The sequence below is a fragment of the Periophthalmus magnuspinnatus genome, chromosome 13 (assembly GCF_009829125.3).
Source record: "Periophthalmus magnuspinnatus isolate fPerMag1 chromosome 13, fPerMag1.2.pri, whole genome shotgun sequence".
Classification (NCBI taxonomy): Eukaryota; Metazoa; Chordata; class Actinopteri; order Gobiiformes; family Gobiidae; genus Periophthalmus; species Periophthalmus magnuspinnatus.
The window spans coordinates 31,446,975-31,459,920 of record NC_047138.1 but is presented as its reverse complement, the minus strand read 5'-3'; the positions used below and the strand labels follow the sequence as shown (position 1 = coordinate 31,459,920).

General features: G+C 46.9%; 1 protein-coding gene across 1 annotated transcript; it reads left to right on the top strand.

The window, feature by feature from the left end:
* Positions 1-1,823: 1,823 nt before the first annotated feature.
* On the top strand, positions 1,824-10,548 carry LOC117380086 (retrotransposon-like protein 1). Its single transcript, XM_055225831.1, has 8 exons — positions 1,824-1,905; positions 5,599-5,642; positions 6,144-6,213; positions 6,856-6,921; positions 7,566-7,819; positions 7,888-8,114; positions 9,292-9,364; positions 10,480-10,548. The coding sequence occupies exons 1-8, from the start codon at positions 1,860-1,862 to the stop codon at positions 10,546-10,548; spliced, it is 849 nt and encodes a 282-aa protein (XP_055081806.1). The 5' UTR covers positions 1,824-1,859.
* Positions 10,549-12,946: the final 2,398 nt, after the last annotated feature.

Genomic DNA, 12,946 nt, shown 5'->3' with positions numbered 1-12,946 from the left:
TGTGGGGGGGGTGATCTGTGGTGGTGGGAGGGGCTGATGGCACAGATTGGCAGCCTCACTTCCATCAGTCTGTCCCAGGGCAGCTGTGGCAGTCACAGTGTGTAAAGTCAGACTGAGCGACGTCTCCACAGCTTCAGCTCCAGGTGAAGCTCATCGAGGTGGAGAGGCTCATGTGGGTGTCATAGCAACCAAAGAGCCAATCAGGAGCCAGGATGATGAAGGTTAGCTCTGTGCTTTTATATAAACCGTCTGTGAATAGAGTGAACTTTAAATCTGCTTCTGTGATTCTGTGTTTTCTGAATAAAAATGTGCCAACGATCGAGGAAACGAGGCCGACGTGTCCGACCTCGATACAGGAGATTATGTCCAAACACGATCAGACTGAAGCAGCCACACGTGAACGTCCTCTGTCCACAGGACGCCCTCTGTCCACAGGACGCACTCTGTCCACAGGACGCCCTCTGTCCACAGGACGCACTCTGTCCACAGGACGCACTCACCAGGCTCCAGACGCAGCAGTACTACAGTACTTAAAGGAGCAGCAGTAGTACAGTACTTAAAGGAGCAGTAGTAGTACAGTACTTAAAGGAGCAGTAGTAGTACAGTACTTAAAGGAGCAGTAGTAGTACAGTACTTAAAGGAGCAGTAGTAGTACAGTACTTAAAGGAGCAGCAGTAGTACAGTACTTAAAGGAGCAGTAGTAGTACAGTACTTAAAGGAGCAGTAGTAGTACAGTACTTAAAGGAGCAGTAGTAGTACAGTACTTAAAGGAGCAGTAGTTGTACAGTACTTAAAGGAGCAGTAGTTGTACAGTACTTAAAGGAGCAGTAGTACAGTACTTAAAGGAGCAGTAGTAGTACAGTACTTAAAGGAGTAGTAGAGAGAGCGCCACCTTCTGGTCTCCATGGAGATATTACTGTCTTTGGAATGTTCCACAGTGTTCCATGTTCCTGTGAAATGTGACATGTCAGGACTGTGGAGGGTGAAGTCCTTCATTTAGTTACTTAAGTAAAAGTACAGATACAGAGGTTAAAAAGTACCCCTTTAAAAATGTACTTAAAGAGTAAAAAGTAAAAGTATTTCTCAGTGTAAATGTAGAGATACGGATTTAAAATGAGACATTTTGTTCAAAAACAATATAATATATATATTAATATATTAATTAATTTGTTTTTCTTCTGGATTTTGTGTTTTTATTTTTGTTTTGCTCAAAGCCGAAGCTTGAACTCACAGTCCAAATACTCCCTCAAATCAGGTGAAAAGTACCTTTACTTTTCAGGCCAGTTCAAAAATGGAGTGGAGTAGAAAGTACAGATACTGCTCTCAAATGTACTCAAGTAAAAGTATCCACTGTAAAATGTACTCAAGTAAAGTACAGATACCTCAAAATTCTACTTAAGTACAGTACTTTAATACTTGTACTTTGTTACCTTCCTCCACTGCCTCAAAATCTGTGTGAAATACTTTTACTTTTTACTCTGAAGTACATTTTAAAGTAGATTTTTAATGCGATACTTCTACTTGTACTTGAGTATCTATACTTTCACTTAAGTAACAAAACGGAGTACTTCTTCCGTCTCTGCTGCTTGTCTCCATGGAGATGCAGTAATGTTCCAGAAGGTGCTTTAGTCATAACCTCAGTGTAAAGTCCAGTGTGTTGAGGTGGTGCAGTGTTTACAGCCTGTCCTCAGTCACGTGACACAGCCCGGGCACGCGCCTCACACGCGCGCGCGCACACACCTCTCCCTGGCCCCTCCCCCTCCTCCTCCTCCTCCTCCTCCCTCTCGTCTTTCCCTCTCTCCTCTCTCCTCCGCTGCACTTCTCTCTTCTCAAGGTTACAGCTCAGATCTGTGGACGCGATGGGGACGCTGGTGGTTACGTTTTGCGTCTTGGCTGCGCTGGAAGGTAAGACTCACCAAATCTCACCAAATCTCACCAAAAACACCGCAGTTTTGCGACACTTGTGCGTAAAATGCGTAATTCCACTGTGATTTTACGCACGTGACATTGAGCGGTGCGTTTGGCTCTGGACACGCGTGGAGACCAAACATCACCTTTAGAAACGTGAGAAAAGAACAATTATCGCGATACAAGGCGGAGTGCGCGCGTGGAAAGCGGTGGATCGATAAGTGGCTCAAGCGCGTTACGTAAGTGCGTAAGGCGCGTAAATAGTGGCACATTTTCACACAAATGAGACAAACCGGAGACTGCAGTGGAGCCGCGGAGGAGCCACGAGACAAAAACAGGCTCCTCCGGCCCAAAGAGCCGGCTCAGAGCCGGCTCCGAGCCGCAGGGTTTGAGCCGCAGGTGACCCACTTTATGTGAAATAAATGTATGAATAAAGTCTGTGCATTTGACCCAATACAACAATGTAGCACACAAGTGTTCTACAAAACAAGACCAGGACTGGACCAGGACCAGGACTGGACCAAGACTGAACCAGGTCTAAATCAGGACTAAACCAGGTCTGAACAGATCTATTTTGAAGGAGCTCACATGCTGAGTGGAGCTGCACGTGTGACAGACTAAAGTGTCATTACCTTTGAGTTACATCCTGTTACTGTGAGCAGCTCAGAGCCCCGAGTCCTGGTCCAGACCTGGTTCAGTCCTGGTTTAGTCCTGGTTCAGTCCTGGTCCAGACCTGGTTCAGACCTGGTTCAGTCCTGGTCCAGACCTGGTTCAGTCCTGGTTTAGTCCTGGTTCAGTCCTGGTCCAGACCTGGTTCAGTCCTGGTTTAGTCCTGGTTCAGTCCTGGTCCAGACCTGGTTCAGACCTGGTTCAGTCCTGGTCCAGACCTGGTTCAGTCCTGGTTCAGTCCTGGTTCAGACCTGGTTCAGTCCTGGTCCAGACCTGGTCCAGTCCCGGTTTAGTCCCGGTTTAGTCCCGGTTCAGTCCCGGTTCAGTCCCGGTTCAGTCCTGGTCCAGACCTGGTTCAGACCTGGTTCAGACCTGGTTCAGTCCTGGTCCAGACCTGGTCCAGACCTGGTTCAGACCTGGTTCAGTCCTGGTCCAGACCTGGTCCAGACCTGGTTCAGACCTGGTTCAGTCCTGGTTCAGTCCTGGTTCAGACCTGGTTCAGTCCTGGTCCAGACCTGGTCCAGTCCCGGTTTAGTCCCGGTTTAGTCCTGGTTCAGTCCTGGTTCAGACCTGGTTCAGTCCTGGTTCAGTCCTGGTTCAGACCTGGTTCAGTCCTGGTCCAGACCTGGTCCAGTCCCGGTTTAGTCCCGGTTTAGTCCTGGTTCAGTCCTGGTCCAGACCCGGTCCAGTCCCGGTTTAGTCCCGGTTCAGTCCCGGTTCAGTCCCGGTTCAGTCCCGGTTTAGTCCCGGTTCAGACCCGGTTCAGTCCTGGTTTAGACCTGGTTTAGTCCTGGTCCAGTCCTGGTTCAGTCCTGGTTCAGTCCTGGTTTAGACCTGGTTTAGTCCTGGTCCAGTCCTTGTCCAGTCCTGGTCCAGTCCTTGTCCAGTCCTGGTCCAGTCCTGGTTTAGTCCTGGTTTAGTCCTGGTTCAGTCCTGGTCCAGTCCTGGTTCAGTCCTGGTCCAGTCCCGGTTCAGTCCTGGTTCAGTCCTGGTTCAGTCCATGTTTAGACCTGGTTTAGTGCCGGTTCAGTCCCAGAAGTACACAAAAGTACACAGTAGAAGTCGTCATTACTTCATTCCTTCATGTTTGTGGACAGCAGCTCTGAGTCATTCGTTTTGATCAGACACAGATCGAGACTAAAGCCGGACTTAACTCGGACTATAATAAGACTCAGGACAGTGGTGTTTTTAGACGTGTTTGTGTTTTTAGACGTGTTTGTGTCTGTTTTTGTTCTAAAATGGGAAACATATTTACACCTTTAGTCCGACTGCCCCAGATGAAGCTCCTCGGGGCCGGAGCAGCTGTAACCGACAATTTAGAGCAACTTTACCATGAAAAAACAAGGTGGAGTTGAGGAGGCGAGCTGTAGGATCTGAATATTGTTGTTGTGTCATTGGGCAAGACACTTAAAATCCTTCTGTCCATGTGTTTAGCTCAGAGGTGCCAAACTTTTTTTACTGAGGGCCACATCTCAAACATATTGTAAGCAGAGGGCCCCAGTGCAGTGTGGGTCTTTACACACAGAGAGTGTGTGACAAAGGCCTGACACACTTTCACTTTAGGTCTGTGTCTCACAACATGAAGTTTAAGGCTATAGAAGAGAAATAGTTTAAATTGCTGTTAAAAGTTCTGCTTATGATCAGTGGGGCCAATAAAAACTGGTCTGAGGGCCGCATTTGGCCCCCGGGCCATAGTTTGGCTGATGCCTTGTTAAAAACATGAAAATCAGAGTTAATTTTAAACAGTTTGGTCTAAAGTTACTCACCACGATGAGTTTATAAGAGCGGAGTTTTACTGTGACGGTAAAGCAACAACAACTAGCATGCTAACTCGCACTTCTGATTCTGTGTTCAGATACATGGGGAAAATAGGGTCCAGCGCCTCTAAGGTTTGGTAGAATCAGGGCTCGGGTTCTGGTCCTGGTTTAGTTCCAGGTTAGTCCCAGTTTGGTTGGACTCTGTGTGTTTCCTCGTTTCTCACATCAGCCTAAACACGGGTCAAACGCACACGGGTCAAATACAGGTGTCACCCAGAGACACTGAAGGAACGGGTCAAATGCAGAGGACACAATCCTCAGCAGAGACGGTAAAAGCACTGACCTGACACTTAAAGGTCCTCTGCTCTGATTGGCTTAAGCGGAAGAGAGAGGGAAGAGAGAGGAAGGGAGGAGGAGAGAGAGAGAGAGAGAAGGAGGGAGGGAGGAAGGGAGGAGAGAGGGAGGTGGGGGAGAGAGAGAGAGAGAAGGAGGGAGGGAGAAAGGGAGGGAGGAGAGAGAGAGGTGGGGGAGAGAGAGAAAGAGGGAGGGGGAGAAAAAAGAGAGAAGGAGGAAGGGAGTGAAAGAGGAGAGGGAGGGAGAGGAGAGGGAGGAAGAGAAAGAGAAGCGAGAGGAGGAGAGACAGAGGAAGGGAGAGAGAAAGAGGAGAGAGAGAGATAGGGAGGGAGAGAGAAGAGAAAAAAAGAGGGGAGAGAGGGAGAGAAAGAGGAGGGAGCGAGAAAGAAAAAGGTGGCGTTTAGGGAGAGATGGGGGAAGTAGAGCGAGGGAGAGACAAATTGGAGGAGAAAGAGGGGAGGGGGGTGAAAAGGATACGAGAGAGAGAGCGAGGTAGAGGGAAAGACAAACAAAAGGAGCGAGAGAGAGAGAAAGGGCAGGAGGAAGAGAGAAGGTGGGGAGGGGGGATGGAAAGGAAGGATAAGAGTGGGAGAGGTAGAGACAGGTAGGGAGAGAGATAGAGAGATGGTGGGAGGGGGGAGTGTAAAGGAGGGATAAGGGAGGGAAGTAGAGAGCGACACAGAGTTTAATCCTCTTTATGGGTTTAACTCGACGAGACTCATCTGCCCCACGTGAACCAGACACGGGGAGGGCATCTGACACACACAGGGAGGGCATCTGACACACAGGGAGGGCATCTGACACACGGGGAGGGCATCTGACACACGGGGAGGGCATCTGACACAAGGGGAGGGCATCTGACACACGGGGAGGGCATCTGACTCTAACCCGTCCTCTCGTCTCTCCTCAGTGGGATGTCGGCCGCTCTCCTCTTCTTCCCTGAAAGAAGCAAAGGTCTGAACCACTTCTCTTTGTTTCCTCTTTAAACTGAATTTAAAGCCTCACTGTGTCACTTTTCTGGTTAAGGGGCCGGAACCTTTTATCTGATTTTCCGACACTGTGGTATAAAAATGAGCAATCTCCATGGAAACGTCACCAAATCAAGTGTTTTTTGGGGGGTTTTTTTTAAGCGACCAAGGCCATTTTAATGCCACTGTGGAACATTCCAGGCCAAACTTTTCTGGTGGAGGGTGCATCACCTGCTTGTCTCCACGGTGATGTTTATGCGCTGTCTTGAATGTTCCAGAGTATGACATTAAAAGTATCTATCTTCCATTTATTCAGGTGTTTTCATTGCTCTAAAATACTTTGAAAAGCTTCTTATTGTGAGTGGGGTCGCCTCCCCACAGATCTGATCTGTAACTTTGCCCGGTGGTGCCGCCTGCTCTCCATGGAGATAAATAATGCCGTACTGTGGACGATTCTGTCTTTATCTTCTGTGTTTGTGCGTCGCAGGTGGAGTGCATCATTCAGCAGACTCTGAGCGGAGATGACACGCAGGACCAGTGTGTGCCACAGTTAGCAGGTACTCCGCCCTGTCACCACATGGTAACACCACCCATAACCACGACTGACTGAGTCTGCCCCCCGTCTGCTCCCCGTCTGCTCCCCGTCTGCCCCCCGTCTGCTCCCCGTCTGCTCCCCGTCTGCTCCCGTCTGCTCCCGTCTGCCCCCCGTCTGCTCCCCGTCTGCTCCCGTCTGCCCCCCGTCTGCCCCCCGTCTGCTCCCGTCTGCCCCCCGTCTGCTCCCCGTCTGCTCCCCGTCTGCTTCCCGTCTGCCCCCGTCTGCTCCCGTCTGCCCCCCGTCTGCCCCCCGTCTGCTCCCCGTCTGCTCCCGTCTGCCCCCCGTCTGCTCCCGTCTGCTCCCGTCTGCTCCTCGTCTGCCCCCCGTCTGCTCCCCGTCTGCTCCCCGTCTGCTCCCCGTCTGCTTCCCGTCTGCCCCCGTCTGCTCCCGTCTGCCCCCCGTCTGCTCCCGTCTGCTCCCGTCTGCTCCCGTCTGCCCCCCGTCTGCTCCCGTCTGCTCCCGTCTGCTCCCGTCTGCCCCCCGTCTGCTCCCGTCTGCTCCCGTCTGCTCCTCGTCTGCCCCCGTCTGCCCCCCGTCTGCCCCTCGTCTGCCCCCGTCTGCCCCTCGTCTGCCCCCGTCTGCTCACACTGTGTTGTTTCCTCAGAGGAGCTGCAGCAGGTCCAGAGGCATCATGGTCTGCTCCAGGAGCTGCAGGACCTCGCCCAGCGCGGTAAAGTCACTACTACACACAGAGTACTGCAGAGTACTGCAGAGTACTGCAGAGTACTGCAGAGTACTGCAGAGTACTGCAGAGTACTGCAGAGTACTGCGGAGTACTGCAGAGTACTGCACTCGCCTCACACAGATACACAAAGTACTACAGAGTACTAATCTATGTTCCCACATTTCATCCCCGTACTCATTTATTTCCCAATTTGGTCACTACAGTTACTGCAGTTACTGCAGTTAGTACAGTTACTACAGTTACTGCAGTTAGTACAGTTACTACAGTTACTGCAGTTAGTACAGTTACTACAGTTACTGCAGTTAGTACAGTTACTACAGTTACTGCAGTAATCACACAGACAGGAGTATTCGTCAAATGAAGCCTGTTCCTGATCTGTGCTTATGGAAATACTTCTGACTCCAGGTTTACAAATATGAACTGTCTCTCAAACATTTTACTGCTTAAATAAATAAATACACAGCAGAGTCGTCAAAAGTATCGAGAATCAAACACGAACCGATATTGAAACTAGTATTGAAACTAGACACTTATTTTTCACAGGTATCGATATTAAAAAGGTGGAGTTTGAAGTTCTAGTACTGATGGAGAACTTCTAAAAATGAATCCAAATGTCTCTTTTCATCTAGAGAGAAAACGTGAGCGAGACGAGGAAGACGAGGATGAAGAAGAGGAGGATGACGGAGAGGAGGAGGGATACAACATGGCCGACGGCGATGAGGACGACGACTTTGACGAAGAAGACGAGGATGATGAAGATGAAGACACAGACTCTGACAGAAATGAACAGGAGGAGGTGAAGGAGATCCAAGATGGCCGACAGGAGGGAGAGGAGGAGGAGGATGAGGTGAAGGAGCTGATGAAGGAGGCCAAAAAGACGGAGGTGTGTCATTCTGTCTCCTCTTAAGTCAGGAGGCTGTGGGTTTGACTCCTCATCTCTCTCTTTGGCAGGAGGTGGAGCAGAGGAGGAAGGCGGAGGTGGAGTTGTTGATGGAGAAGAGGAAGGTGCAGAGGGAGCTCCAGGATCTGCAGAAGAAACCCACAGCGGAGGGAGAGAAGGAGGTGCAGAGGAAGACCGAGGAGCTGAAGGAGCTGGAGGCAAAGATGCAGAGAGTCAGAGAGGAGGAGAAGCAGAGGAAGACCGAGCCCAGCGCACCTCCTCAGAGTCAGACAGACAGGTGAGTCTCTTCAGCGCCTCCTCTGTATCCACGGAGGAGGTGCAGCCTCCATGTGACTCAGGAACAAAACCAAGGCCTTAGATAAAAACACGCAATGAAGAGGAGACGACAAACACACGAGGAAGAGCCGACGAGAAACAGGAAGGAGTTTTTCTGTGTGTGCTAGCATTAACTTTAGCCTTAACTTTAGCCTTAACTTTAGCATTAACTTTAGCATTAACTTTAGCATTAACTTTAGCTTTAACTTTAGCATTAACTTTAGCCTTAACTTTAGCTTTAACTTTAGCTTTAACTTTAGCCTTAACTTTAGCTTTAACTTTAGCTTTAACTTTAGCCTTAACTTTAGCCTTAACTTTAGCTTTAACTTTAGCCTTAACTTTAGCCTTAACTTTAGCTTTAACTTTAGCATTAACTTTAGCATTAACTTTAGCCTTAACTTTAGCATTAACTTTAGCCTTAACTTTAGCTTTAACTTTAGCTTTAACTTTAGCCTTAACTTTAGCCTTAACTTTAGCCTTAACTTTAGCCTTAACTTTAGCTTTAACTTTAGCCTTAACTTTAGCCTTAACTTTAGCTTTAAATTTAGCCTTAACTTTAGCTTTAACTTTAGCCTTAACTTTAGCCTCAACTTTAGCTTTAACTTTAGCCTCAACTTTAGCTTTAACTTTAGCCTTAACTTTAGCTTTAACTTTAGCCTCAACTTTAGCTTTAACTTTAGCCTTAACTTTAGCTTTAACTTTAGCTTTAACTTTAGCCTTAACTTTAGCTTTAAATTTAGCCTTAACTTTAGCTTTAACTTTAGCCTTAACTTTAGCCTCAACTTTAGCTTTAACTTTAGCCTCAACTTTAGCTTTAACTTTAGCCTTAACTTTAGCCTTAACTTTAGCTTTAACTTTAGCCTCAACTTTAGCTTTAACTTTAGCCTTAACTTTAGCTTTAACTTTAGCTTTAACTTTAGCCTTAACTTTAGCCTCAACTTTAGCATTAACTTTAGCCTCAACTTTAGCATTAGCTTTAGCCTTAACTTTAGCCTTAACTTTAGCTTTAACTTTAGCCTTAACTTTAGCATTAGCTTTAGCCTTAACTTTAGCCTTAACTTTAGCCTTAACTTTAGCTTTAACTTTAGCTTTAGCTTTAATGTTTGCAGAATTTCAAACATGTATTTTGTGTCTTTCAGAGAGGAGCAGAGGAAGAGCGGAGGAGAGGAGGAGCAGAGGAAGAGCAGCGCAGAGGAGCACCCAACAGAGAGAGTATCTGTGGGAGCAGAGGATGCACCATCAGAGGAGCAGAGGAAGAGCGGAGGAGAGGAGGAGCAGAAGAAGAGTGGAGGAGAGGAGGAGCAGAGGAAGAGCGGAGGAGAGGAGGAGCAGAAGAAGAGCGGAGGAGAGGAGGAGCAGAAGAAGAGCGGAGGAGAGGAGGAGCAGAAGAAGAGCGGAGGAGAGGAGGAGCAGAAGAAGAGCGGAGGAGAGGAGGAGCAGAAGAAGAGCGGAGGAGAGGAGGAGCAGAAGAAGAGCGGAGGAGAGGAGGAGCAGAAGAAGAGCGGAGGAGAGGAAAGTCCAACAGGCTTGTCTGTGGGAGCAGAGGATGACCAAACAGACGACAAGAAGGAGGAGAAGAGAGAGATGGAGAAGGCCAGCGATGAAGCCACCAGACAATTTGAACGAGAGAAAGAAGAAAAACAAGAGGAGGAGGAGGAGGAGAGAGAGGAGGACGAGGATGAAGAGTATGTGAGGGAGGACGAGGGAGGAGAGGAAGAGGACGACGAAGGAGAGGTGAGGACAGTTTTTGTTCCATGTGAATGGGCCCAGGATTTCCACAGATATGACCCATAAACCAGGTCAAAGGTCACACATCTGCGTCTGACCTGTAACTTGTGCTGGTGACATCATCTGCTCGTATCCATGGAGATAGACAAGCTTAATGCCATAGTTTGGAACATTCAGAGTAAAAACATCTATAGTGTGTAACTTTGTGGAGGTGGCAGGTCACAGAGAAAGTTCAAACCAACATTCTCCATGGAGACGGATAAGTTTAAAGCCATACTGTGGAATATTATACCCAAAGAATGGAGACTAGGCCAAATAAAAGACAGGTTTGTGGAGAGGCAAGCCCACTCTGGTTATTACATTTTTAAGTACAAAAACACAGCCATCATTTGAACATGATTTTTTTAGTATATTTTTGGCTAATAAAAATCCATATTGTGGCTTTAAAGGTCGAATATCACACAAACTGACTCTTGTAGCTTTAAGTCATGTTCTAACGCTGTTTCCTCCTCAAAAACAGACCTGGAGTTGTGTTTTGTTTCACACGTGTTTGTGATGGATTATGACACAGATCGTTACAGTTGTGTCTTTTGTTTCAGGAGCTGTTGGAGATCGAGGCGGAGCTGCGTAAAGTGGCTGGAGAGCTCAGGGCGCTGCGTCGAGGATAAAAAAACAAAACTTTTATTTACATGTGACTGATTTAAAGGTGTCAGAGCGCCCCCTACAGACCAGAACCTCCACCTGCACCTGCTGACACCCGGACACGCTTCTTCACTCACCTCTGCTTCCCCCAAATGGATGGCCCAGAACGGCGGCCATTTTGTGTATCCGAACGGCGGCCATTTTGTGAGTCTGACGTGTTTTTAAGAGATTTGAGCATCAGCACTTTAAGTTTGGACGGGTCAGTGGTAATTAACATGGTTCTACTGGATTTAGACCAGGACTGAACCAGGACTGAACCAGGACTGAACCAGGACTGAACCAGGACTAAACCAGGTCCAAACCAGGACTGAACCAGGACTGAACCAGAACTGAACCAGGACTAAACCAGGACTAAACCAGGAATAAACCAGGTCCGAACCAGGACTGAACCAGGACTAAACCAGGACTAAACCAGGACTAAACCAGGTCCAAACCAGGTCCAAACCAGGACTAAACCAGGTCTAAACCAGGACTGAACCAGGACTAAACCAGGACTAAACCAGGTCCTGCTTCTTGTCATAATAAACATCTGGTAGAACCATTTTAACCCTGAGTTAAATGGTTAAATTTGCCTTGTTCTTCCTGAAGGCAAAGCTGCTGTGTCTGTGGTTCTGTCTGTGGTTCTGTCTGTGGTTCTGTCTGTGCAATAACATTTCTAATAATAATCATAATAATAATGTTATATATCAGAGTTTATAATGTGCTGGCTCTGTGCTGTTAGGTCTGAACAGGTCTCTGGCTCTCGCACTGTTAAACTCGACTGTTTGAGACGCACTGAGCGCGCTCAGAACATCAGTGTGACATCATGAGAGATTTAAAGTTACAGTGATTATGTTTGTGTGAGATTCACTGTGGAACTGGTACAGAGTTCCACAGTGAATGCTCGTTTCCATGGGGATGTTCCACCGTATGGCATTAAACTTATTTATCTCCATAGAGATGAGCACGTGCCACCTCCAGGGCGCGCTGCAGGTCAGACGTCATTGAATTATGTGAAATGGAGAAGGTAAATGCCATACTGCGGAACATTCCACACAAAGCAATAATATATCCATGGAGACGAACGGCTGTTGAAGCCCCCATCAGAAAACTTACAGAGTGCAGCTTTAAATAAGTTCTTTTCCATGGCATGACTTTATTATGAAATACTAAGATTAAAGCTCCAGTAGGGAACTTTCTGGAGGTGGCACATCTCTTGCATGATGAACAGAAAGTTAAAACCATACTTTGGAACATTCTCCATGGAGACAGATGAGTTTTATTTCATACTGTGGAATATTACAGCCAATGGAACAACATTTCCATGGAAACAAGCAGCAGTAGGTCTTATAGAGTCAGGTTTGTGGAGATGCGAGCCTGCTCAATGTAAGGACAGTTTTTCCGTGCAAAATTCACTCAAATAGATTTTTATCTGTAATGAAAAGCACTTAAAGTCACATTTTTTAAGCATAAATGTGACACACTACAGCTTTAATATGATCAAAAACAGCATAAAAGACTTTAATAGTTAAATTCGTAGCAGTTTGTTGATATTTTGAGTCTGATGTTCTGAGCGCGCTCCTGTTGCTCTCTGTTTTGCACTCTTCTCCCAAACGCCACGTAGGATGTGATGGACCGAAGCCATGTGCGACTTTGCTAATGCTAACGCTAATGCTTACATTTCTTCGCTAACGCTACGATGTTCCTCTGGCGTTTTATGATGTATTTTATTGTTATTTCTGGACGTTAAATATCTACAAATGTCTGTTTATAAGTCGTCCACGCTGAACTTTGACCTGTGAATGTGTTTGGCCCAGTTTTAGCCATAAATGTTTTTAAAATGTGTCTTCTTTTTTGTAAATATTGTGTATATTATTATTATTATTATTATTATTGTCTATAAGCCAAGAGTGTAGAGCAGGAGCGCCCCCGGAGGACAAAAAGAGGAAGTACAGGGTGAATGTCAAGAGCAAACTGTCTCCACTGAGTAGGACTAAACCAGGACTAAACCAGGACTAGACCAGGACTAGACCAGGACTAAACCAGGTCCATACTGCTTATGTGGAAACTTTCCTAAACCCTTTTTTCTTTTGCAATAAGCCGAGAGCACATCTGAACGCAATAATCTCCTCCACGATGCATTTTAATATTTAATAATGTGAACCTTAAAATGTCCAGGTTTAAAATAACTTTTTATATAATAATTTTACTCATACTCAAATATGGAAATGTTTAACCCAAAGATTTGTGTTACGAGAATGTAAGAAGTAACTGTCATGTATTTTGTATAGGATTATTACAGCAGGAAGTACGACCATATAAGGGGGTGAATAAGAGGTCAGGTGACTTGTCTCTAGCCAATCAGAGTGCTGTGTTTGTGCCTGC

Bases quoted from the DNA above. Each gene is read 5' to 3' on its own strand.
- LOC117380086 (XM_055225831.1), top strand. From the start codon at position 1,860: ATGGGGACGCTGGTGGTTACGTTTTGCGTCTTGGCTGCGCTGGAAG. The intron at 7,820-7,887 runs GTGTGTCATTCT...TCTCTTTGGCAG, and splicing joins AGGAGGCCAAAAAGACGGAG to GAGGTGGAGCAGAGGAGGAA. The intron at 9,365-10,479 runs GTATCTGTGGGA...CTTTTGTTTCAG, and splicing joins AGGAGCACCCAACAGAGAGA to GAGCTGTTGGAGATCGAGGC.